The 23539-nt window shown below is 46.7% G+C and overlaps 1 protein-coding gene across 1 annotated transcript in view; it reads left to right on the top strand.

Annotated features, from left to right (window-relative positions):
• Positions 1-23073, top strand: part of SEPTIN8 (septin 8) — a 33746-nt gene extending 10673 nt beyond the window's left edge. Inside the window, exons 2-10 of the mRNA XM_079319687.1 lie at positions 5491-5605; positions 8184-8379; positions 9037-9223; positions 14289-14450; positions 16587-16683; positions 16988-17156; positions 17409-17541; positions 18199-18389; positions 20208-23073. Coding sequence (XP_079175813.1) covers positions 5491-5605; positions 8184-8379; positions 9037-9223; positions 14289-14450; positions 16587-16683; positions 16988-17156; positions 17409-17541; positions 18199-18389; positions 20208-20211 — 1254 coding nt within the window. The 3' untranslated portion in view covers positions 20212-23073. The remainder of the gene's footprint in view (positions 1-5490; positions 5606-8183; positions 8380-9036; positions 9224-14288; positions 14451-16586; positions 16684-16987; positions 17157-17408; positions 17542-18198; positions 18390-20207) is intronic.
• The last annotated feature ends 466 nt before the right edge of the window (positions 23074-23539 follow it).

The raw sequence follows: 23539 nt of genomic DNA, 5'->3' as shown, positions 1-23539 counted from the left end.
GGGAGCAGCAATCTTTGGGTTGAAGGTCACTGCCTACACTGAAGTGTAAGCCAAATTCATGTAGCAGAAAGGAGAGAAAACTTAATTTCCTTCTTTCTTTCCCTGTAGGTCTTTGCTGTTTGCCCTTGGAAAAAGTCAACTGTTCATCTTTCTCACTTATGTTTTGTTGGGCTGTAGAAATGGCAAGGGGCAGCTCAGACAGAAAAGTTCTGTGCTAGCCCTCAGGGAATACATCCAGGAGTCATCATGCTTTACCATGTAAACCATGTGATTTTTTGTTTTCCCTCTTGGTTTTTATTCACCAGTCGCTGGTATGCTGATGAAGCAGGGCCCAGGGTTTGCATTACAAGTCCCATCATGCCAGGTTCTTAAAAATAACTATCACCATTAAAAAAAAATAAATCACCATTTATGATTGTGGCATTCAATTATGCTTTTGTTTACCCATATGCTTTCACCTTCATCATTCAGGAAAAAAAGCCTGAGGGATGTCTCAAGCAGGAAACACAAGCATATGTCACTAAGGAGAATTTTGTGGTGGCATTAATTGAAAGATGATACTTACAGAGATTTTTTTTTTAACCAACTGATATCAGAATAATCTCTATACAAGGCCTGCTCTGTTTACAGTGCTCCTCATGAAAGCAAAGGAGACAGGGGCAGCACATCTAAAAGCAGCAAGCTGCTCTGCACCAGGAGCCCCAGCTAGGAACACTGTGCAGCTCAGCATGGTCCCACTGCTGACATTCCCTGGGTTGTGCAGGCAGTGGTAAAACCACTTTTCCTGGAGCAAGCTGCTGAAAAATGTAATGACGCAGAGTGAAACTGATGCTAATTTGGAGGTGAAGCATGAAGAGAAACTGTGTTGGGGTTGTTACTTTTTGAAGAATCATAGGCACACAGATTGGAGCTGTAGCCTGTGCACTTCTCACAGGTTTCTTTAATCACTGTCTGCAAAGAAGAGCCTAATTAATACGTGATGCTGTGTTGATCCTCTTACAGGGATCTGGATCTGGTCTCTCTGACTGTGTTTCTCTGCTGCCTTTTCTTGTCTGCCTTGCAGTGAAGGGTCAGATAACATATCATCTGCAGTGGATGTGGTCTGTGGCCAGCTGCCCACAGCAGCAGTACTTCATCTTCCTGTGGTCCTGCTGGGCATGGGCTTGGGAGCCAGTGGGAGTTAGGAGTGCAGTTCTTGGTTCCCTGGGCAGCTCTGTGGCTGGTGTGCCATTGCACCCCAGATCCATCCTCAGCCTCCAGCAGGGTGTGTCAGAGCTGGGCTGCCCCTGGAGCATTACAACACATTTGAAGCACTGTGGTTGGAGGTGTCGTTTCAGTTCTTGTGGTTCTCAGCTAAATGTGGCCATCTGTGCTAGACATGTCTGTCTTTCTGCTGCATGCTGAGAAAAGGGTTCTGTGATGCTGCTGTCAAATCAGAGCTAAAGATTGATCTTCCTCTGGGATGGCTCTTGTTCCTGTGGCCATGCCCCCAGATGCCATTTCTGTGCCTGTTCCCTGACCAGAACATTTGTGAAAACGTTTAAAGAACTTTGGGTTTGAAAATACATAAATTCTGCTCTGACCTTATGATGAATCTTTCATTTCCCACAAAATTGCAGATTCAAAATATGATTTATCCCCTTGGCTCTCTACTTCAAGCCTGAAGATCAACTCAAGGCAAAGGAATCTTTGAAGAGCATGTTCAAAGACTCCAAGTAAACCCTTGGTAGCTGCCCCATCATAGAATATTATTAATGACCCAGAGGGGATGTTCAGGGCTGCAGTGGCTGTTTGAGGTGAGAGTTCCCACCTGGAGCCATTGCAGACTCTTAATATCCCATCTGGCTCTGCCATATGACCTGCCCAGCTCCTATCCTACAAGGCACTCTCCCTGCTGGCACAAAGTATGGAGGAAGTTCTGCTGAAGTCCTTAGCTTTTGTTTAAAACAAACAAACCCTCCCTACATTGGTGCATTACTGTTGCCCTCGTTCATTGCAGCATTTGTGTTGTGCGTTGAACATCTGTTTATGCTGAGGTGCAGGCTGGCTGTTCTGCTGGGAGGGGTTCTTCACTAGCAGGTGAGCAGTTTCCAGCTCTCCTAGAGCCACCCTGTCATGTGGGAAGTGGCCAAAAGGGCTGGTCATTTGGAATTCTCAGGGTGTGGGCAGGTTCCTCTCATCACAGGTGCACACACCAGACTCCACAAGTGAGCAGAAGCAGTGGTTGGATTCACAAGACTGTCAGGTTTCCAAGCTCGATGGATTGGAGGGAAAGAATAAAACAGTGAAAACTTTCCCCCCCTTTATTTATTTTCCTAGTTTTATTACTTCACAGCAGCTGTTGCTATTTATCCTAACACAGGAGAATCCCTTTGGAGCTGAATGACAGCTGACACACTGCAAACACAGTAAATGGTTTTCTGCTTTGGTATCAGCAGTACCTTGAACTTGAACCACGTTATTTCTGCTGCTTACAGAAATAAAGGAAACCGCAGTTGAAGGTCACTGGCAAAAATTATTGCACTGCAGTTTGGCTCATTGGTTTAGCAGCTTTGAGAGGCAGTGCAGTTCTGAGTAGGTGTATTCCTGTCCTGTAGTGAACAGCAGCTTGAGTGCCAAAAAAAAGGAGAGAAAAAGCCCTGTGTGGATGCATTTGGGTTTCCTGCAGCCAAGGCATGACTGAGTTCTCAATGCAGCCTTGCCTGGCTGGAGCCTATTTAAATGCAGAGCTGGAGCCTATTTTAAAATCAGTGGTGCTGCCTGTTGCCTGGAAACATCCTCCCAGCCCCAGGCACTTTCAGCCTAATCGTAGCCATCGGCAGCCTGTATTCATTTCCCAGCCAAAATGTCATTCCAGGTTTCTGGTCTGCGTTTTTGTTTGCTTGTTTTTGTTTGTGATTCAAAATGAAAAGACACAAAGTGTAGCCGTCAGACACTGTGACTTTCTGTGGGAACAGCTTTCGGCTGTCACCGCATTGCAGGGCTGGGAGCTGGGATTTGGAGCCCTGTGGAATCTGCAGGGCTGGGAGCTGGGATTTGGAGCTGTGTGGAATCTGCAGGGCTGGGAGCTGGGATTTGGAGCCCTGTGGAATCTGCAGGGCTGGGAGCTGGGATTTGGAGCCCTGTGGAATCTGCAGGGCTGGGAGCTGGGATTTGGAGCCCTGTGAGATCTGCAGGGCTGGGAGCTGGGATTTGGAGCCCTGAGGAATCTGCAGGGCTGGGAGCTGGGATTTGGAGCCCTGAGGAATCTGCAGGGCTGGGAGCTGGGATTTGGAGCCCTGTGAGATCTGCAGGGCTGGAAGCTGGGATTTGGAGCCCTGAGGAATCTGCAGGGCTGGGAGCTGGGATTTGGAGCCCTGTGAGATCTGCAGGGCTGGGAGCTGGGATTTGGAGCCCTGAGGAATCTGCAGGGCTGGGAGCTGGGATTTGGAGCCCTGTGAGATCTGCAGGGCTGGGAGCTGGGATTTGGAGCCCTGTGGAATCTGCAGGGCTGGGAGCTGGGATTTGGAGCCCTGTCGAATCTGCAGGGCTGGGAGCTGGGATTTGGAACTGTGGGGAATCTGCAGGGCTGGGAGCTGGCTTGGGGAGCTCTGTGGTGTCTGGAGGGACACGGGGAGGATGAGGAGCAGGGGCTGAGAGCCTGAGGAACCCCCTGAGCTCAGCTGTGCCTGCAGTGGCTTCCTGCACCTTGAGACAGTCTCCTCCTCAAGGGAAAACCACACCTAATTAACTCTTGGGTATTTCACACACACACACACTGTCCCAAGTTCCCTTTCCCAGTGTGGTGGTGCCACCCCATTCGAGATCCACAGCTCAGCATTCAGCTGCCTGCAGCAGCACAGATTCACTTTTTAAATCCCTGGGGTCTGAGCTGTAGCATCTCCCTGTGCTGACAGGTGAGTGGAATAAAGTTGGACTTGGAGATCTCCCTGTCTTAGGGGTTGTTTTTATTTTTAATTCACCGAAACTCTGGTCATCTCAAAACCTTGCTGACATCAGTTACACATGGAAACTTTAAATGATTGCTCTTTCTACCAAGTTAGTGAGTGTGATTGATCCTGTTTGGACAGAATAGGATGGTTCACAGGAGCCCCCAGCTATGGTTCAATCGTGTTTTTGTCCAGGGAGTCCCTTGGGAGAGTGCTGGGCTAAAATAATCTGAAAGTGGGTAAAAAATGCTAAATGGAGCAGCCAGAAGGTTTGTGTGTGAGACTTGGAAGTTGTTTCAGTTGTTCACAAGTTGTTCTTGTGATTTATATGGTTTATTTCTCAAGGCTGGGAATATTGGTTCTACCAAAGGCAGAGCTAAAGCAGGCTTTGACTCAAGATGCAGTTGAACAAAGGTTTGTGTTTTGTTTAGCAATCTTACTGCAGGCACAGAGCAATACATAAGGCTTATCACAGAATTTATTTTCCTCTTGACTTTATTTAGGTTTGACAGGCAGCTTTGGTTCTTCTCAGTCTTTTCTCTGTCTTAGTGCTGGGACATTAAGTTCCAAGTGTCAGGAACAGACAGAAGAGGCAGAGCCAAACCAAGGGCAGACATTTTTTCCATTCCCATCTTCTGTGTGTGTTGGTGATTAAGAACAACAATCGTTTACCAAAGAAGTTGTGAGGGTGAATGAATCACGATTCATTCTCCTTTTCCATAGGTGGGTAAGAGTGCCTGAGGGGCTCCAGGTATGGTGGTCTGCTCCCATTGCTTAGTTGTACAGAGAGGTGAGCATCTTGAAATTCCAAACTTCCTGGTTTTAGCCACTAGAAAGAGAAATTACCCTTCTGTCAGCTCCTCTTTATGGGCTGGGCTTTATGGCTGCTCTGCTCTGCCTTTCTGCACAGCTCATAGAGCTCCTGTCTCCTCAGATCTTTTTTTTTTTCTCTTAGCTCCTAAGCAAATCCTGTACAGGTGATCAGCTTCTCTGGGGGAGGGAGAGCAAAGTGCCCACGGGGGAGGCAGGAGCAGGAACAGGAAGAGCAGAGGAGCAGTGGAAAGCCAGAACTGTTTGGTCAGAGACAGGTGGGTCCTTGCCCTGCTGTGCTCTGGCACACCCAGCACTGAGTGAGCACACCTCTGCTTGTGGCAATGGCAAAGGGGGAAAGACAAGCACTCGGGGGAAAATGCAGAGTCTGTCAAGCTGAACTCACTGCTGGAGGGTTTAAGAAAATAAAATACAAAAACACAAAAAAAGCTGAAGAGAAATGAGTGCTAAAACACACGGTGGTGGATTTTCTTTTGCTGATCTCTCCCAGCTGCATGTAGTTGAAGCTCACTCTAGTGTTCTCTCTTCTTTGGAGCCTGGTAGATTAGTTCTGCTAATTCCCATGAGGATCAGTATTTCCCTCCCTCTCTCCAGCTGTTGGTGGCTGTGGGGGTTGAGCTGTGGTGTGCAGAACACAGGCTCTTGAGGGCACTGCTGGGTGCCCAGGAGGGTGGGTGGCCCTGGTCCCATTCCAGTGCAGTGTGCTAACCTGGCTTCTTCTCCCTGCCAGAATGAAGAGAAGAGGAACCTTGCCCTGGGGGGCCATGTGGGCTTCGACAGCCTCCCCGACCAGCTGGTCAGCAAGTCTGTCACACAAGGCTTCAGTTTCAATATCCTCTGTGTGGGTGAGCATGCTCCTCTGCAAACAGCCCTGGGGGGAGGTGGGGACCAGGATTTCTTGAGTTTCCTGCTGTGCCACAAGCCTTGGCAGTGACTTAAGCAAGTCAGAAGTGCCAAACTCTTAAAAAAACATGTTGGATCAAACCAGGAGAATTTCTGTAATCACTGGGGTATTGCTCATCATCTCTGCTGCAGTAGCTTTGCAAAAGGAAGGATCAAATGAAGGCTGTATATAGCAAGTTAAGTGTTTCCATATGTAAACTGGAGTGGCTGGCAGGAGGAGCTGGGTATGATAGATGCACTGTGGGTTATGTGAGAGCTGCTGTTGATGACTTGGTAAGTTCTGAGTGTAAGCCTGCACCCCAAATCTGGGCACAAGAGGTTTGTGTCTGAGCTGTGCCTGGTCAGGGCTTTCCCAGGTGCAGAGGGCATGAAGCACGGTCACCTCTGTGCTTGGAAAGGGATGGGGAGTGTTCCTTATTGACTTCAAAATAACCCAGTTATATTCTTGGCTTTTAATCTTGTTATTGATGTCATCTAGCAGGCAATGCTGGCTGGAGTACTAGAGACCAGTTCCTTTCAGCAATGAGATGAGCATCATTTTGCTTAGGCTGGTCCTTGTATGGTGTATGAGGTCTGAAGTATTGTAACCTGCTAGACCAGCAGAAATACATCAAGAGACAGCAGCTCCTATGGCTTTGTATAAACTGTGCAGTGACATCCTGACAACTTACACAAGGTGCCTGTGCCCTACCCAAGTGACTTTTGCATATCCACAAATAAAAAGTATGGCTGAAATCACAGTTGAAATTCAGATTTGTTCTTAGCAGAAGGGTAATTACATCAGAGGTCAATACATTTTTAATTTGTGTCATTCTTGGGTACCAGAATGGATATTCCTACATTCTCATTTGGCTTTTTAAAATTTTTTTTTGGACAAAGGAAGAAAAGCCTCACCCTATTTGCCAGTTCCTACTCCCAACACAACTGTACAGGAGAATGTGGCTTACATCAGAAGTGAGCTCTTCACATGCCTGCTTTCAGATTAATCTAGAGCACCAGCTGGCTTTATTTCCTTGCACAACTCTTAGCCACAGCTGGTAGGAAGCAGTGCATGTCTCTTCCCCATTCTGAGCACTGAGGTGTTTATGCTGCTGTGAAGAGCAGAATCTGAGGTGCTAGAAGATGGAGAAACCCCAAAGCCCTTGGCAGTAGACATGGCATCTCTGCAGAGCAGAACCTTTCCCACCCTGCTGCTCTCTCACAGTGTATCTGCTGTGGGGCTCCTCAGCAGTGCCTGTCTGCTCAAGTGGTAGCAGGATGGACTGCCTGGGAAATGAGAGAGAGTTATTTCCTTGGATTTTGCCTCTCTTCACCCCTGTGACCAATAGGGCTGTGTAGTGAATAAGGAATTTAAATGAGGCCCCTTCTAGGCCAGTGTAGAAAATATCAATCTTGTTTCATTACCAGGAACAGCAGTTCAAAGCCTTCCTTGACTCACAAACAGCTTGTCAGCCAAATATTCTAGGATAGAGGTTTTTGTGATGCATCCCAGGTGTCCTTCAGTGGCTACTAAAATTGTCCTTCTCCCCAGCTAGTGCAGAATCTCCAGAAAAGTCAGGGCTCATGGAAAATAGTGTGTTTTTCTGTGCTGATGTGTTTTGTGTGATACTGGGAGACAAAACCCAAGTGCTCTATGTTGTTTGCATTAAGCATGGGAGGCCTTTGAGAAGGCAGACACCTGTGTGACAATTACATGTCTGTCCACAAGCAATTTGTGGTGACCTTCCACAGTGTAATGTAGTTCTCTAATGAATTGTCTTGGTTTGAAGGACAGGTGTCTGCCAATAAAGGCAGAAACTTCTCTTTGAAATATAGAATGTAAACTCCCTTCCTCCAAATTATTATTGTAATTTTGAAATTAGGAAGCTCTCAGGCAAATATTGGGGAATTAGGAATAACAATTCTTTACTAGGAAAATTAAAATAGAAATGCAGTATTACAAAGAACAATCCCAACCCTGCCAGAGTCAGAATCCAAGCTGACACCCGTCAGTCAGTCAGGGTGGTGGCAGCAGTCCCATTCCATGGTGGCTGCATCCTCCTGCAGGGGCAGATGTGGTTCAGCTGGAGCAGTGCTCCTGGAGAAGGTGCAGTTTTCCTCTGAAGGTCCAGGGATGATGTGGAAAGGTCTGGCTTTCCTCTGGAATCCAGTGGAAAGAAGGTTCCTTGGTGTCCAAAATCTCAGTTTTTATCTGGGTGGGAAAGGCTTGGCTGCTGCCCTGCTGGAGCATCTCCAGTGGGATGATGGAATTTTATCAGTCATGCACTGGAACTCACTGGCCATGAACAGGAGATATCTGCTGGAGGGAGGATGGGCTGTGGAAAAGATGAAGTTGATTGCCCAGCTGGTTTAAAGATGGCCCATTAGCAGAGAATATGTGCCAGGAGATAAGGATTCAACAGATGGTGATAGAATACACATTTCTAGCCACATCCTGTATTGCATCCCAACACACGAACGTGTTTTGAGGCACCTGCAGCAAATCCATGCTGCAGTGAGCTGATGGTGTGCCCTCCCCAGGTGAGACTGGCATTGGGAAGTCCACGCTGATGAACACGCTGTTCAACACCACGTTTGAGACGGAGGAAGCCAGTCACTACGAGAGCGCGGTGCGCCTGCGGCCGCGCACCTACGACCTGCAGGAGAGCAACGTGCACCTCAAGCTGACCATCGTGGACGCTGTGGGGTTTGGGGATCAGATCAATAAAGACGAAAGGCAGGTCTTGTGCCATCTGCTCGGCCTTCCTGGGCTTACCTCGTGCCTAGCCACGAGACAGCAGCTGCCTGCAGTTCCCCTGGCACTGCTGCTGCGGCTCTGTTAAAGGGGTTGCTGCCTGCAGTGGCTCTGGTTCTGGGGACAAAGGGTAGAGGGAAGTGGGTGAACAGCCAAAAAGAGAGGTCACGGGAGGTCTTTCCAGCAGAGATGGCTGTCCTCCAGGAGCATGAGCTGTTAACCAGCTGTCCTCAGAGCAGGGTCAGGAATTATCCCTTCTGAGCTTGTCTCTTTTAACTACACAGACATCTTGTTCAAGCCCCAGGTAAAGGTTTTCTGGGATTCCAAGGTGTCTCTTTGGTCATGTTGCATTACTACAGTCAAATGGCTGAGTCCTGAAATCCAGGCAAAGTTTGATAGGGGAAAGTAGTCCTCTTTCTGTGCTCCACTGTCCTTAAACTTTGCAGTGCAGCCTCAAGAATCTCCAGCAACCTAAGGTCTGTGTGTAAACACCACACTTTTCCCATTGAAAAGCTAAATTTTTTGAGTCTTATAATATGTTTTTAGGTGCTACCACATAATGTCTAGGAGGATTCCCTCAGGCTTTAGATGGTTTAGGTTTGTGCTCTGGTAGCTGGTTTGCTAATGGGATGGTTTTAGTTACAGACCAATCGTAGAGTACATTGATACGCAGTTTGAAAACTATTTGCAAGAAGAGCTGAAGATCCGCCGGTCCCTCTTCAACTACCACGACACAAGGATTCATGTCTGCCTCTACTTCATCACCCCCACCGGGCACTCCCTCAAGTCCTTGGACCTGGTGACCATGAAGAAGCTGGATAGCAAGGTAGGGGTTTGGAGACTGTGGTCCCTCTTTCTGGCATGCTGCTGTTGGTACTGATTGTCTTGTTTTGTTCCTTCTGTGCAAGTGCTGGGCTCACTCCTCCATGGCAGCTGAGCCTTTTTAGGACTCTGGAAAGCTTTGTATGGCCTGGTGATTGCTGAGGTCCTGTGCTTGTTTTCTCAGTGACTTTCCTGAAGAGTGTCAGGAAAAGCCTTTTTGCCAGTTGGTTGTAAATTCCAGATTACCCAGATTAGCTGATATTTACCAAGGCCAAGCTGTCAGCTGCAGCTCTGTTGGGTGTGCAGGTGAGTATGCCTTCCAGCTCCAGCAGTTAAATGGTGTAAATCCCTTTGCTGTCCTGACCTGTCAGCAGGGACAGAGGGGCTGAGAGCCACTGAACTGTGGTTGTGCTAAGGTGGTGGTCAGTGCTGAGGAGACAAGGGCTGAGCAGAGGCACTGGCTGTGTGTGAGCTGTGACTGCTGGCAGTGCCAAGTGATCTGCATAGGAGATCACAGTATCTTCTCAAAGTGTAGGTATGGTGAGGAATTCTCAAGGTCATAGGAATCCTAAAAGTGGGTCATGAGAGGGTCTACGGGGGTTGTTTCTTTGTGCATAAGCTATTCTGCCTTAGGGGCAGGGTGTTACCTAACCAACTACTTGCTTTTATTCCTGCAGCTGGGAACAAGTTTCTGACATAGTTTTGGGCGTTCCAGCTGGCTTCTAGGGAGCTGCAGGAGGCTTCAGAGGTCACTAGTGGCAGCAGAATATCTTTTTCTCAGTAATTTCCTGTCTTTCAGAGCAGTGTTTTAGCAGCAGAGTGGTTCTTTCAGGTGGCAGATGCTGTTCAGCCTGCAGAGGGACAGGCATGGCAGGTGGGACCCTGCAGGACCTGTGGACCCCTGGATTACACTGAGGACTCTCTTCCCTGGCTGTTGTTCACGTGCAGCTCTGTTGGACTTTCCTGGTGGGTTGAATTCCACTCATGAAGTCCCTGCTGCTTGCCCTCACCCTGCAGGGCTCATGGCCTGCTTTTCCTTGGCCCAGTCCAGAGCAGGCACTGCTTTCCATTGCAGTGGGCTGTTGGTAGCTTTAGTGGCTGTTACACTGACTTCATCAGGAATCTGAAAACTTTCCCTTAATAAACTTTTGTCTCTTGGTACAGTGCCAGCATTACATATTCCCAGAACTATTTTTGGAGGGAAAGCTTTTGCACTATTTCCCTTGCTGTTGGTGGTCCCACAAAGTATTTCTCTGCTTTCCTTCTCATTCCCTGCTTTTCCCATCTCCTTGTGTTTGCCTTTAATGTGGTCCTTTGGTAGCACCAAAATAAATCCTTTGAACTTGTGCACAGATGAAAACTTTGTGCACAGGCAAACTTTTTATATTTCCAAAATTCCACTTTAAAAGCCCTCTCTGAGGTAATTTTATGCCTTTGTTCTCATCCCCCTTCTTCCCACAGCATGGGAGCATCCTGAATTTCATGCTGTGATGTCCTCATGCACACAAGTGGGCACATAGAAATGAAATAGAAATGAGTGGAGCCCATTGATATTTTCTGGGCATGAGTCTTTATGTTGCATTTCTGCAGCAGTGTCACCCCAGGATGTGCTTTCCAGGCACTCCCTGGGGGTTTGTGCCCCTTTCCCACTAGAGATGACCCAGTTCTGCAGGGGCTGGTCTGTGGGCAGTGAGCTGGGTGTCAGCAGAACCAGTTCTGCCCTCTCCATTCAGGAGCAGTGAGTGGTGGCTGAGCAGAGGTGACACTGGCTCGTGTCTGTTGCTGTGTGAGCTCACCTGAACCTGCCATCCTTCTGGCCCTTGTTTTAGAGTTGAAGAATGGAGAATGGAGATGTAAGGTACATCAGAGGCAATGCTGTGCTCTGTGCCCTGCTGGCTCAGCCTCTGGGACTGGTTTGAGAGGGTGTTTGTAGGACAGTTCCATCTTTGCTTTAGCCCACAAGTGGAAGATGTGTTGTCCTGGGCAGGCTTTTGACTCCCTGTGACAATTTCAATAACCAGTCTTGCTTCTAGTGTAAAGTTTACAAGATCCCTTCTGAGTAAAGCTGTTTTGTAAACAAAATTTTATGTTGTACTGCAAGACAATATCTGTTTGGCTGAGCTCATGGCTAACTATTATCTGGGGTATTTAGTTACAGCCAGAGAGCAGAAGCATCTTCAGAAGTGGTTGTAGGTAGATGGAATTTGGCTGGCTGCCTGGCTTCTAGTGGGAAGCACATACAGCCTGACAGGAACAGACTTTCCACTGGGTTTAACCTGGAAAAAGAAGGAGATAAATAATAGTGCATTTGTATCAGATAAGAAGGTGATTTATTGACTGAAACCCCAGCCCTGTGATGGGAAGTGCTGGCACAGTGTGTGCAGCCATAAGGTCCTGGGGCTTGCTGCCTTGTCCCTGGATGGTTTTCAGTCAGCCTGTGCTGTTTGAGCTGCAGCTGACTGCCTGCCCTCCAAGAGATGACACATCCTAGGCAGGTGGGGATGCTTCAGGCAGCCTGTGCCTCAGCTCCTTGGTTCATGAAGCAGGATTTGCCTGTTGGCTTCACTGCAACTTGCAGTCAGGCATAGTTTGGAGATGGGGAGAAATTCAGGTGTAGTTCACAGGACAGAAGAGCCTGCAGTCTTATTGCATCAGCAGAATTGTTTTCTACCAAATGACAAGTTCTTGTGAGTTTTATTTTTGGAGATGAGAAGCAGCTCTGGTCAGAAAGACTTGGGAAGGAGGTACATTTTTGTGTGTGCAGGAGTTCCCTGTCCTGTCTGAAGCACTGAGTTCCTCTGGTCATAATTCCAGCTCCAGGAAAGCCCTCCAGCACATGGGCTGACAGGCAGGGGGACCCTGAACCCCCATCACATTCCATGGGCTGACATGCCAATAGTCAACTGCATGATTTATTAATAGATCTTCAAATAGAGAATATTGCTCTTCCATCATGAGATGCCAGAATGTTGCTGTAGGATTTTGCCTTCAACCCAAGACCAACATTATTTATGTAAAAAGAGTGGAGAGAAAGCCCTTGTGTAGTTCTGACATTCCTTCCTTTTACTGGGGTTTTAAAACCTGTTCAGGAGCAGAGGTGACTTTTCTTCTCTAGTGCATATGTATCAGTTTGCCACTAATCTCCATGCCACAGACTTGGCCTTTACATGGAGGTGGATGAGTGGATGGTGCTGGGGGAGAAAGGACAGATAAGATGTGCAGTTCAGTGGCATCTCATGTCTTGTTGGTTTCTCGTTTCCAAACTGTTTCATCCTTTGTGTTGTGAAGGAATGAGCCCCTTCTAGCCTTAGGACTGCACTCAAATACCATATCCATGCCTCCCCAGCACTGATGTGGCTATTGATTATTGGAAACACAACTTGTAAAACCCCTTTGTGTTGTGAACTTTGTGTCAGCAGATGTTCACTGCGTTGCCTTTTCAAAATAGAAGAAATGTGGTTGAGGGCACTCGAACCAGCCTTGGTTTGCACTTTCTTTGAGTAGTGCTGAGACCACAGAGCCTGTCTCTTCTGCTGCTGGGAAGATGCTCCTGTGCTGCTGTAAGCAGGGCTGAGCTGGTGCCCTGGAAAAAGCAGTGGGAATTGCTCAGGCCAGTTGAAAAGGGATGTGAGCTGACCCTGAGCTGACCCCTTTTCTGTGGCAGATGGTGAATCCAAGCCTTCTCAGCTTCCAGCAGGTCAGGGAGACCCCAGCTCTGGTCATGGCCCTTTTACCTTTGTAAAGAGGACATGGACCTGCTGAGCAGTGGAGTGAGCAGCAGCCTTTTTCTGTGGTCCTTGGTAAAAGAGTCTGGGTCAGTGGCTGAGAAAAAGAGGAATTTATTCTCTCAGATACATTTGCAATGAGCAAATTTAGACTGTTTTCGTTCAAAGTAAGTAAATGCTCTTATGTTTAGTGAGTGCTGAACCACTAAACAGAGATGAGGGGAGGGGGAGCAGCAGTGCAGGGGGAACCCAGGAAGTATGGGAAAAACACTGAGCTACAAAGAACATGTGCTGGGAAAGCAAAGCCATTTTGTTTTAATGGGCACTGGAGACCAACTAGTTGCTCTGAATTTCAGCTCTGTAGGACAAAAAGCATTGGCTGTTAGGAAATGTTAGATGGCAAATCACACTTTCCCCTTATTTGTCTAAATCCTTATGTTTCATGCTATGAATTTGGCTGCTGCTCAGACAGAAGAGTTCTGCTGTTTGTTCAAGCAGTGGTTTGCAAATCACATTTGGCTTTTCTGGGCACAGCAGCATTACCAGCACAGGTTCCTGGGACAGATCCAGCCCCACTGTAGCTTTCTTAAGCATGAGGCCATAGTGAACCCCATCACTCGTGGTGGATGTGGGATGTGGCCCTTGTTTGCTTTGATCATGGTGGCACTGGGCACAGGGAGAGCTCCCCACTGTGCAGCTTGTGGGTGGCTCTGAAGCCCAGGTGGATGCAAATGTGTGGGGTATAGTGACTGCTGGCTGATGTGAAACCAAAGGTGAGCAAGAACAGCATGAAAATAAATATGTGTGGCACCCTGCACTTTCTCCATATAATCCACATGGCACATCCCAGTTGTGATCCTCACCAGGAGGCTTATGGAGTCCTTGGAGAGGATCATCTCTGCTGGCAGAGCATCTGAGGAGTCCGTGCTCCTTCTACCTTTGCATGGGAAGGCTCAGCACCAGCTTAATGCACATTTCATCCTTGTGCTTGTCTTGTAAAGCATCTCAGCATAGCCAGAGTGGATGGGTGGTGACAGCTGGGATGTGACACTGCACCGTGTCTGCTTCCTTGAGGTGTGTAACAAAATACATCAGTGAGAGAGGGGCTTTGATTTGCTCCTTGTGTGCTTAGTGCAGGGTGTGTGGTTTATCTGAAGCCTTGCAGCCCAGTGAGTCCTGGAAAACTCTTCCCTCTAGTGTTCAGCTGAGCTGTGCTGCAGCTCCCGTGTGAACAGAGCTCCAGGGTGATTTTAGGGGGTGTGGGGCAGGATCTGGGCCAGCCCTGGGCTGCTCACCCAGCTGCTGCTCACCCCAGTGTTTGTCCTTCCTCCCTCCCTGCTCTAGGTGAACATCATCCCAATTATTGCCAAAGCAGACACTATCTCCAAGAGTGAGCTGCACAAGTTCAAGATCAAGATCATGAGTGAGCTGGTGAGCAATGGAGTGCAGATCTATCAGTTCCCCACGGACGACGAGGCGGTGGCTGAGATCAACTCGGTGATGAATGTGGGTAATGCTGCAGCTCCATCCTGCCCAAAGATGGGTTAAATTAATCAAACTGCTGCACAAACACTGATTGGAAGGGAGGGGTTCACTGGGAGTGCCCAGGCACTGAATCTGTTGGAAGGTCGAGCTGTGGGTCTCACAGATGCCAAAGGCTGGTGCATGCAGAATTAATTAAAATGTGGCTCGTGTTTAATCTGGGGGCTCTCTGGAGAAACTTAGCTCTAGAATTTGTTTTATTGATTTTTTGAGAAACACTTCCCTCAAAATTAATTCTGTCTGTTCTTAGGCTACTTTGATTTGAGGAAGAAGAAACTTGGAATAAAATGTAACAGTTAAGATTTACATTAGTCTTGTGACTTGAGGAGGCTGAGCAGAGAAAATCCAATTTAAAGAAGAAAAATTTTTAATCTCTGTTTTGTCTTTTTGGAAATTCAGAGATCAAATTCAGACCTGACTGAAGCACATGCAAAAACACTTTAAAGCTTCCTGTCTCCCAAATCAGAGTGCAGCTATGGCAGTAGAAACAAGATAAATGTTTCCATGTTAATTTTATAAATGAAAAGTAGCTTTTTCATCCTGCATTAGCTGTTTCTGATTAAATGCTTTGTCTTTTCTTTCAGCCTTCCCCCCACTATTTTGTTTTTAATTCAATCACCAGTTGGTTTTGGGGTGGACTAGATACGTGTTTTCACTGTAGTAGTTCTTTTTTACTGAAATAATGAAAAATTTGAAGGATTCACTCTTATTTAAATAGTTGCAAGCTGTGTGTATTGGGGAGAAAAACAGGAGTCATGCTTGCTTGGCTTTTTTTTATTTGCCTTCCTTCCTCCAATGAAAATACATTTGGCCACTTCTCCACGAGTTCCACACTTGTGGATCTGTTTCTTTTTAAACATGAAGGATTTTGCCAGGCTCACCCTGCTGAAGCACCTGCTCTGTGGCTCCTTCCCTGCAGTCCCAGGGAGGGTTTCCTCTTTCCTCCCTGTGCCTGATGCTTTGCAGGCTTGGAGAGCAGCAAGTACATGTTGTATGCTGCACATGTCCCCCGCAGTGCCCACGCACTCCCTGCTGTGCCAGGGCCTGTTGTGGATGTGCCTGAGCTTTCAGCAGGGCAGGGAGTGCCCCACTCCTGCTGTGTGCAGCCTGGCAGAGGGATGGAGTAGAGCAGAAGGACCACAGTGTTCCTACAGTATTCTCCAGCTGGTGCAGACAGTATTGCTGGTGAGCTCTGCTGTGGGCTGACACCACTCTCCAGTAATTCCCCAGTAAGGAATAGGGATTGCTCTGTGTCCTGGTTTGAAGGACAGGTGTCTGCCAATAAAGACAGATGCTTCTCTTTTAAATATAGAATGTAAACTCCCTTCCTCCAAATTATTATTGTAATTTTGAAATTAAAGGACTCTTAGGCAAAGATTGGGGAAGTAGGAATAACAATTCTTTACTAGGAAAATTAAAATAGAAATGCAGTATTACAAAGAACAATCCCAACCCTGCCAGAGTCAGAATCCAAGCTGACACCCGTCAGTCAGTCAGGGTGGTGGCAGCAGTCCCATTCCATGGTGGCTGCATCCTCCTGCAGTGGCAGATGTGGTTCAGCTGGAGCAGTGCTCCTGGAGAAGGTGCAGTTTTCCTCTGAAGGTCCAGGGATGATGTGGAAAGGTCTGGTTTTCCTCTGGAATCCAGTGGAAAGAAGGTTCCTTGGTGTCCAAAATCTCAGTTTTTCTCTGGGTGGGAAAGGCTTGGCTGCTGCCCTGGCTGGAGCATCTCCCAGTGGGATGATGGAATTTTATCAGTCATGCACTGGGACTCAATGGCCATGAACAGGAGATATCTCCTGGAGGGAGGATGGGCTGTGGGAAGATAAAGATGATTGCCCAGCTGGTTTAAAGATGGCCCATTAGCAGATAATACGTGCCAGGAGATCAGGGGCACTGTCCCACCTGGATTCAACAGATGGTGACAGATACACACATTGCTGGCCACATCAACCCAACACACTGCAAGTATCAGAAATTGGTGGGTTCAAAGAAGGGACTGGTGGGAGCAGCTCCTGTGCCTGGATGAGAGGAAGCTGGGGGTCAGGCTGAGCTCTGGGGGCTGCCCCATGCACTGAGTCCCTGCCCTTGGCTCTTGCAGGCTCATCTGCCCTTCGCTGTGGTCGGCAGCACGGAGGAGGTGAAGGTTGGGAACAAGCTGGTGCGAGCTCGGCAGTACCCCTGGGGAGTGGTGCAAGGTGAGGGGCTGCAGCCCACCCCAAACCTCCCTGTGTGTGCTCAGGCAAACCCTGACACCTGCCCAGCTCTGCCCTCCACCAGCACCTCTGCATGAAGGTGATGAGCAGTGCAGGCATGTTTTCTGCAGCCTTTTGTGGGTTGGCTGGTCCTTCCTTTTATTGCCCTGCCAGCCAGCAGGAATCCCTGCGTCCGAGGGATGCTGTGCCCTGAGCAGGCCAGCAGGCTCCCCTGGAATCAATCCTGTGCCCTTGCCTTTCCCCACCGTGTCTGCAGTTTGCTGACCTGTCCCTTCCCTCCTGCCAGTGGAGAATGAGAGTCACTGTGACTTTGTGAAGCTGCGGGAGATGCTGATCCGGGTGAACATGGAGGACCTGCGGGAGCAGACGCACACCCGCCACTACGAGCTGTACCGGCGCTGCAAGCTGGAGGAGATGGGCTTCAAGGACACAGATCCAGACAGCCAGCCCTTCAGGTGAGTGCCCTTCACGTCTGCCATCAGGGTAGACTGAGAGTTTGATACTGACAGCCCCAACAAGTGGGAGGTTTGTGGCTGAAATCTACAGTGCGGGGCTGGAAAATACCAGCACTGGGTTTGAACTTTGCAGCTGATTTGGATGTTCCCTTCCCTGCCTGTTTTTCTAAACAACACAGACAGGAATGCATTTCCCCATCACTAACTCATTAGTGTCCAGAGAGTCTGCATTTCATTTGCTTTCTTCCCCAGCCTCCAAGAAACGTATGAGACCAAAAGGAAAGAGTTCTTGAGTGAACTCCAGAGGAAAGAGGAAGAAATGAGACAAATGTTTGTAAACAAAGTCAAGGAGACAGAGGCAGAGCTGAAGGAGAAGGAGAGAGAGGTGGGTGTCCCAAAAATTCGTGAGGAACCCAAGCTACAATCAGCAGGGAATCTGGGTCTGGGCAATGCATGAATCCTGGAAAGTCCATTCCAGCAAACCTGAGGAGCCAAGGCACAAACACATCACTGGTTTAGGTGCCTCAGAAATGTCTGTGCCACGTGGAAATATGGCTGCTGTTTGGGGAGTGAAAGCCAGTGGCAGGAAGTTTAGATGAGAGAGCCCCTCTTGTGGCTCACTGGACAGCAGAGTGAAGGGGGCAGCTGGGCTGGGGTCCCCAGTCAGAATCCAGTAGAGCCCCAGTGTGAGGCCTCAGGAAGAAGCTGTGACTGGGGAGGAATCAAATGGACCATCCTCAGAACTAGTGAGGAACAAAAGATGCTGCAATGTCCCCAGCCCCTGTGCAGGCTGCAGGCTGAGCCAGAATCCCTTGTACTCACCTCCAGGGCTCATGGTGCCTCTGGTTTGCTGTGTGGTGTCAGGCAGAGCTGAATTTATTGTGCCTTCCCTGCCTTTGGTGGGAACTGAGTGCTGTATTCTGCCAGCAGATTGATCCCTGTAGTGGGGATTTGTGTGGGGGATGTGACAGGGCTCCTGGGAAAGGGTTAGCACATCCAAAATGAGCTGAGTGTGATGCTCAGAGGCTCTGTCTCCTACCAGCTGCATGAGAAGTTTGAGCACTTGAAAAGGATACACCAGGAAGAGAAAAGGAAGGTGGAGGAGAAGAGGAAGGAGCTGGAGGACGAGATGAACGCCTTCAACAGGCGGAAGGTGGCAGTGGAAACCTTGCAGTCCCAATCCTTGCAGGCTACCTCACAGCAGCCTTTGAAGAAGGACAAAGACAAGAAAAAGTAAGTGTCTGAATGGAGTCTTCCTCCTCTGCCACTGGGAAGCTGGGAGTCTGCTCAGATGCTTTAATGTTTGGTCAGTTGTTTTAACATCATACAGAATTCTAATTCTGTTCTAATTTGGAATTCTAATTCCCAGCCTTCTGATTTTTTGCTTAAAGCAGAGGAGAGGTGAGCCCCTCCTGTGCCCAGCATTGCCCAGAGAAGCCTGGACAGCTGCAGGTGGGAGGGATTTGCAATTTGGGGCCATTCTCTAAAGGCTGATGGTCACATGGAGTTCATTCTTGCCTCTCTGACAGCCAAGTTGTGAAATGGGGCTCCAAGGCACAGTTCTGATTACAAGAAAATTCTTTTCCCCTAAGGGCAGAGTTCTTATCTTAGCTTGCTGCACATTAATTCACATTGCTGAAGCCAGCAGGAGCCAAGGGTATGTAAATTTTGCTGTTCCAGCCACCTGATTGTGTAATGGTAGATCAGGAGTGGGACAAACAGGTTTACAAAGAAAATATGTTGGGGAGGTTATCCTGCTTCCAAGTCAAGCCAGTCTCTAAGGAAATGTCTAGGGAGCAAAATAAGGAACACTGTCATGCAAACTGGCAATTCTGCTATTGCAGCATTTTTTGTTATTTTCCCTTGCATGAAGGAGCTCAAGGGTTAGAACTGCATTCTATCAATCTCAGAGCAGCTGATGTCAAGGCTTTCTGAGCCTCCTAATAATGGCAAGAAAAAAAAGACCATGAAGAGTAGCACCACTGAGTTTGTGCTTGACAGCACAGCATTCAGCTTGTCACTGCTGATGAGAGCTGTGGTTGTCATTTCCCAGTTGTGAACTGCAGTACCAGAGGAGCTCCTCCTGTGTACTGACATCCCAGCAATTTGTTTCTTCCTGTGGAAGATAACAGAGTAGATTATTTGAGTGTTTCCTTGGCATGTAAATGTGTTGGTGCTCAAACCAAAGCTCTCTCCTCTGCACTCTGCTCTGGGCATGGCCCACCTCACACACAGAGTCTAAATGGTTTGTGAAATACTTGGCTGAGAATAGGGTTTAATCTGAACTGGGAGCTGAATCCTGGGGCTTTCTTGGATGTGGGACTGCCTTGGGGAAGGTGAGCACAATGGTAACCTGTGCAGGTGATGCCAGCAGCAGGGATGGACTGTGGGCATGGCCAAGAAATGCTGCAGCCTCCCCTCTGCCCCTTCTGGCTGCAGCAGAAAAGGTTTTCTTGCACTTTGCTGGATTTTCTCTGCAGATGTGAGTCCAGACTCTTCCCCTTCTGGGTGGGGATGGACAGGAGCCATGTCAGGAGCAGGGCTGGGAGGCAGCTTGATGCTGCACAAAGGTCTGAGGGGCACCACAGCCTGTGCTCTGCTGGGGTAGGGGGGCACAGCTGGAGGAGGTGTGCCATCAGCAGAATGGTTTTGGACTGGTTTTGTTGTTGTTGTTGTTGTTGTTGTTTTTCTTTTTTTTTTTTTAAACCTGTGACCTAGCTCAAAATACAGGGTTTTGGGATTTCTGCTTGAGTAAAATGTCTTGGAGGTCTAGTTGAACCCTATCATCTCCTGGTTCAAGATTGTGTTCTTAGTAGCTTTAATAAGTAAAAAAAATTATGATTTTGGTTTTTTTTAAAAAAGAATTGCAGAGGTTGGGGGAAAGAGAAATGTTTGTGGTGCTGGGCAGGTTGTGCCTGGCTGCTCTCACCTGAAGCCTTCAGCTGCCCCAGCAGTGTTTGTCCTCCTCCTCTTTTTGTTTTAACATACTTCACTTTTGTTTAATTTTCATAATTTTAATTCATGCTTTTTTTTATGTTTTGTTTCTTTCAGTTAATCTCACACAGACTTTCAAGCCAAGAGTGGACTTGGTGCTTTCATGTGTTAAGTTGCTTGAGTTTCCCACCCTGAGTGACCCTTCTCATAACATTGTGTGAATGGACCAAATGAAAATGAGCATCTCCACTGGTTGCAGTGTTCCAACCTGATGGTTTCTTTTCAGAATTGTCAGGAGGTTTGCAGGAAGTAACCATATACATGTACATTTTCTTAAACAAAGCCAACTAATCCCTCAAGTAAGGTGTTTTGTTCTAAACCCTCTGATTGAGCAGCTGCATATGAATGGACCATAACTGAACTTGTCTTACCCACCAGCTAAATAATTGCTTTCTACATTTATTTTTTTTTAATTGGCCAAGGTGACTGCTGGAGGCTCATTGACCTCCCCTGTACATGCACAGTGAGAGGAGTGGTCTGAAGAATGCTGAAATGTTTGTTTTTCTAATAAAATTCTCAAGTAAGTTTTTAGAATAGAAAAACACAACATTTAGGCTTTCTGCAGGAATCTTAGTCAGAGTAACCCCCATTCCATTAATTCTGTATTAATTCCTGAATTACTCTAAACACTATCTACATCATTTATAAGATATATATATAAATATATATATATTTATATTTATATATATATATAAAAGGGAGAGAGAGTGGTTAATAAAAATAATGGGACAATGTTTTGAATTTTCTTTACTGCTAAGTAGAACATTTATAGAGAGGTTTTTCATAAGAGTTTGTTTATGAAGTGGAACTACAGGATTTGTGTAACATTTCAGTTTTCACTTACCAATGTATTTACTGTTGTGGAAACTATTTAAGCCAACATCTTTACTTTTACTCTTTAATCTTAAACCTGATATGTGCCTAATAAGGAGAATCCCCTGCTTTTGAGCTGTGCACTATATTTAGGCTGACAGGCTCTGTTCCTCTTAGAAGGTGCTTCTTTTGACAACTCCTCGTGCCTAGAAATCACAGCCTTGTTTTACTGGGCAACTGAGCTTAGAGGAATAATTGGGATCAATATTAATTTTTTCCACTCAAACCATTCTGTGAATAGGCAGGGCAATAACTGAACAGAGAGTTACTAGCTCTGTTGTCATGGAAAAATAGTTGGACCCAATTCCATCCATCCATCCATCAGATCCTAGGCTAAATGAAAGGAAATATTTTATATTAACCCTCATATAGTATCTTTAGAGTTTATAAAACACTGGCTGGCTAAGTGTTAGTTGTGAGTGTGTGTGTTTTTATTTAGTTATTAATGTTCCAGGATTTTTCTGATATGTTTTTTGTTACTTGTCCTTAAGCTGTCAGCAAATTCCTGATGTGCAGAAGGAGATGCAGGGCCTGGGTCTGAGCTGTCACAGGGCAGCATTTTGCTGGATTCTGAGGTTCTTTAACTCTTATATTCCATTAAAGCAGCTTTTTTTCCTCTTTCCAAATACATGCTCAGGTGTTAAACTGTTTTCCAATGGACATTGGCCTTTTCTGTGGATGTACTGACAGTGTTGCTTGATGCATGTAGAAAAGAACCTCACAAAGATCTCACTGGTACCTTTTAGAACAGGCTTTTGTTGAAAGAATAAAAATTCTGCACTTGTTGGGAGTCTGCTGAAAGCTGGACATTTAATTGTTAAGGCTGTGCCTCCAGGTTAGACATATTTTAAAGAGTAACTATCCAATGTTAGGAGGGTTGGTGTGGTTTTCTCAAACATGTGCAAGGAACCCCACCTTTTGTTACATGCAAGAAGACAATTCCACCTCACCTCTGACTACAGACCAGTCATGTAGCAAATGATTTTTTATTAATCTTTTGCTAGTGAGAGAAGCTATGGTGCACTAATTGCCTGAGCAAGCAGTGCTCTTGTTCATTGTTTTGCTTCCCAAGGCCAGTGCTGGGATAAATCAGTAACTGGTGGTACTGGTGTGCACCCAGCTGCTCACCAGTGTTCCCAATCAATAGTTCTCTCCTGATCTCGTGCTGCAGCCAGCAAGATCTATGCAAATGATTTCTCTCTGTCCTGGCTCATCAGAGATCAATTATTATTTCCTAGAATAACAGGTAGTTAAGAAATATTATTATAACAAAGAGAAAAAAATCTTCAAATCCTTGGGCATTGTGAGAAATTTACAGTGTTTTCTGAAGAAGACATTCAGAATGTATGTAACAATATTTTCATGATTATGATTATTATATTATTTTGACTTTATGTTGTGACAGACATCCCTTGTAGTCCTTGTAGTTGCCTGTTCAACATCATAATCTCCCCAAGGGAACCCTGTCTTATTTTTTTCCCCAAGTACTTGTTTGTTTTTTTCTTTTGGCTGAGAAAAGATTTAAGTATTGTGGTAGGGTAGTTCTGTATCTTATTTTTATTTAACAAATTGCAATTATATTGTGATGCTAATCTCACCTGGTCTGAAGACTTAAAATCTTGTAGGCTAGAAAAAGCAAAAGAAATACCCATCAGAAATTATTGAAACCATCCAGTTACACATCTTGAGCTGTTTTATACATTTATCTGTAAAAAATCGGTATTAATGGGAAGAACTATAAATGTTTTTGTCATTTAAACATTTACCATCCTGTATGTTGTCTGCTTTCTAAATTAAATTGTGTTTTGTGGGTCTCTGGGGGAGGAGGGGTCATGTCTGGCTGAGGTGTCTGCCCCAAGGGTGCAGATGGGGTGATTTGGAGCCATGGGGGCATTTTGGGGGACACAGCCCTCCTGGACATGCTGCATCCCCTTTGCTTTGTCATTCCTGGCGTGTTGGGATTCGTGGTTTGTTTTGGTTTTTTTTACTTTCTTTTCTTTCCACTCACTTTGTACTTTTTTTCTTTTATTAAATCTCACACGTATTTTGAGTTTTTGTGGTGTCATTTATTTAGTGGTGCATCTTCTGTGCAATCTAGGTATTTTCTGTATTATCTGTCACAATAATAGTGTGCCATGATTGCAAGCTGACCAGTCACAGGCTGCTGTGTGACTATTGAGAACAGTCAAGAATATAATTAGTTAATTAATTAACAACTAGCAAATCATAGAGTATGGGGAAATGTACTTCCTGTGCAATCTGGGGAGAAACTCTTAGATACTAATCCAAAAGCCATCTGTGTTTGGGCAGAAAGAGCTTTGAGGCTTGTTGGTGCATCTCCTTTGTGAGATCTGGTGACTGAGCAGGGAGAGGTACCAGAGGCTTTGCTGATTTTATGGTACCCAGAGAGGTGATTTAAAGGGAGCAGAGGTGGAGGGGTTTCCTGGTGGTGTGTTCCTTGTCTGGAGAAGGACATTGTACACTGAGGTCAAGCACAGCTGTAGTTTGGTGCTCTG

The sequence above is a fragment of the Erithacus rubecula genome (genome assembly GCF_903797595.1).
Source record: "Erithacus rubecula genome assembly, chromosome: 16".
Classification (NCBI taxonomy): Eukaryota; Metazoa; Chordata; class Aves; order Passeriformes; family Muscicapidae; genus Erithacus; species Erithacus rubecula.
Note: the sequence above shows the minus strand (reverse complement) of the source record. Positions and strands in the feature narration are given on the sequence as shown.